The sequence below is a fragment of the Microtus ochrogaster genome, chromosome 4 (genome assembly GCF_000317375.1).
Source record: "Microtus ochrogaster isolate Prairie Vole_2 chromosome 4, MicOch1.0, whole genome shotgun sequence".
Taxonomy (NCBI): domain Eukaryota; kingdom Metazoa; phylum Chordata; class Mammalia; order Rodentia; family Cricetidae; genus Microtus; species Microtus ochrogaster.
In genome coordinates, this window is record NC_022011.1 from 3,988,829 (window position 1) to 3,991,862 (window position 3,034).

The window sequence follows — 3,034 nt, forward strand, 5'->3', positions numbered from 1 at the left end:
ATACAATATTCTGTCTGTGTATATATCTGTAGGTTAGAAGAGGGCACCAGACCTCATTACAGATGGTTGTGAGACACCATGTGGTTGCTGGGAATTGAACTCAGGACCTTTGGAAGAGCAGGCAATGTTCTTAAACCACTGAGCCATTTCTCCAGCCCCAAAACAGATTTATTTTATGTTTATGAATGTTTTGCTTACACGTATGTATTTGTACCATGTGTGTGCCTGGTGCCCATAGCAGTCAGATCCTTGGAAATGGAGTTATGGATGGTTATAAACCATCACAAGGGTGCTGGGAACAACCCCACTTCTTTAGTCTTTAATGAATGGAAAATTATATGTATAAAGAAAAACTTTTTTTTTATAAGGTGGGGGCACACACCTTTAATCTCAGCACCTGGGAGTCAGAGGCAAGTGAATCTCTGTGGGTTCAAGGCCAGCCTGACCTATAAGAGCTGGTTCTAGGACAGCTGTTCTAGGGCTGTTACACAGAGAAACCTGTCTCAAACCTCCCCCACAACACACACACACACAAATTTTTAAAAAATGATTTACTTTTGGTAATAGTTCTTCAATATACTTAAGGTCATGTAAAAATGTCTCAGGCAAAAGGGGTCATGCATGGGCAGAATGAGCAAGAACGGGCTTCATACTACATGGCAAAATTAAAGACACACAAGCTTTGGGCCAGTTTTGTCAGTAGCCCTTTGTAAGACAAGAACACATGGACATGTGCAGGATCTTAGCCCACAGACACTGCACTCTCTACTCCTCCCCTCCACAGCCATATCCAGTTCTCCCCCAGGGAAAATACTACAAACCACCCCCACTGATGTCACTGACACCTCAAGAGATGGCCAAATAAATGATGCACTTTATCTCTCACTTCCTTGGGAACCAGCTCTGCTTACACAAGGGCATGAGGGACTCATCAGCAGCACTTGGGAGAAAGCCTCTGGGCTGAGTTAGAGACAAGTGAGGGAGTGGGAGGCTCTTCCTGGGCCACTCACTCACAGCAGTGACTTGTCACCAGCTCTGCTTCCCACATCCCAGGACACAGGGCCCATGAGATGAGCTGCAGTGACACATCCCTGTGCACACCTCCTTTCGAGCCATCTGCTGCGGTACCACGCATGTTCCACCCACACCTTCACAGATCCACACAACAGCTGCTATTGGGTATAACTGAAACCCATAGTGCAGTACAGCCATGACTGTGGTCCACAGGCCTCCTAGGAAAGAAAGGCCCTACCCAGAAAAGACATGTATATTTGGGAAGAATCAAAACAGCAGCCAGCATTTTAAACTAAAGGAAACACTTGTGTCCCTACCTAAATAACAGTCATTGATGCTAGTTTTCCTGACTAGACTTTTCTCAAAACACAAAGACCAACTTTTTGAAGTGTCTTCAGCTAAGGGGTAGGGTGGACAAAACATCCATGTGTGTCTCCTTTAATGAAACTATTTTACTCAGTAACGCAACAATGGAAGTTAAAAGTGAGTCAGTCAGCTCAAAGGTATTCCCTGACAAGGGTCATCTTCTGAATACCAACTTAATCACTTTTCTACTTAGGTTTCTATGTTAAATAGCCAGAGAGAAATAACTACAGCAGCAAAATCTAGTCCATAAAGGCTAGCCCCTTACCCAGGAGTGCGCCAAACAAAAGTGCCTATCCTATCCTCTGAAGACCACACTAGCAGCTCTCGTTCGGAGGCTCCTTCCTCTAGCTAATCAGTCATTATTTAAACTTAAAAACTCCTAAGTAAAGGTAGGGTGTGCTACTAACTCCAGTAGCACTCAGGAAGCAGAGGCGGGAGGACTGCTGGAAATTTAATGTCAGGCTGGCCAGGCTATAACATCCTGTCACAAAAAAACCCAAAACAAAATGGGGCTGGAAAAGACAGCCTAACAGTTAAGAGCATTTGCTATTCTTGCAGAGGGTCTGGGTTCTGCTCCTAATAGCCATGTCAGGATGCTCACAGTCATCTGGTAACTCCAACTCCTAAATAAAGAAGTCTCAGAACTCACCAAGGACTTGTCAATGATGCAGAACATGTAGGTATCATGAAGGAGGATGTGCATCGGTCTCTTGGGATGGAAGCTGATGTGTGTGATGGGAGTATCCCTCTGGAGCCATAGCTGGTGAAATCCCTGCTTCTGGACAGCTCGGCTCCACTCTGTATACTGCTTGTCTGGGATACTGAACTCAAATACCTGAAGAACATAACACCAAGCAAGTGCACATGTGTACCCATAGAGTTCAGAGGTTCCTGCTCCTTCTGGGTTTTCCTAACCACAAATATTAGCAAACCTCAGGCGCCATATTTTAACATTACATTTTGTTGTTGTTCTTTTCTCTTTTTTTAGAGACAGGGATTCTCTGTGGTTTTGGAGCCTGTCCTGGAACTAGCTCTTGTAGACCAAGCTGGCCTTGAACTCACAGAGATCCTTCTGCCTCTACTTCCCAAATGCTGGGATTAAAGGTACATGCCACCACCGCCCAGCTTATTTTTGTTTTTTTAAGACAGAGTTTCTCTGTGTAGCCTTGGCTGCTGTAGAACAGGCTGGCCTCAAACTCAGAGATCTATGTGCCCCCATGTAGCGAGCTGCGTGAAGCCACATCTGATAATCAGCTCCTAATTATGCCTAAGACCTGACTTATGCTATTATCACACAATGATTGCTGCTTGCATATGCGTGAACCTATAGGCAGTGCCCACCTGGCAATCCGGGATGGGCAGCCCATGCCTACTTAAGAGCTGGGAGAGGTTTGCCCGAGGAGAGAGAGGAGAAAGAGAGAAAGTGAATAAAGTCCTGGAATAAACTGCAGTGAGAAGAGCTCCAGTGTGTCGTGCGTCATCCTTGTGGGTCGAGGGTGTACGTGACACCCCCACCCCAGTGCTGGGATTAAAGGCGTGCCCCACAGCCTGCCTTAGCATTACATTTTACCATCACTTAAAAAAAACTCTTTTATTTATTTTTTATTTTTTTATTTTTATTTTTTTATGGTTTTTCGAGACAGGGTTTCTCTGT

The 3,034-nt window shown here is 45.0% G+C and overlaps 1 protein-coding gene across 1 annotated transcript in view; it reads right to left on the bottom strand.

Annotated features, from left to right (window-relative positions):
* Utp4 (UTP4, small subunit processome component) overlaps positions 1-3,034 on the bottom strand; it is a 40,993-nt gene that overhangs the window by 9,031 nt on the left and 28,928 nt on the right. Inside the window, exon 15 of the mRNA XM_005345512.2 lies at positions 2,030-2,215. Coding sequence (XP_005345569.2) covers positions 2,030-2,215 — 186 coding nt within the window. The remainder of the gene's footprint in view (positions 1-2,029; positions 2,216-3,034) is intronic.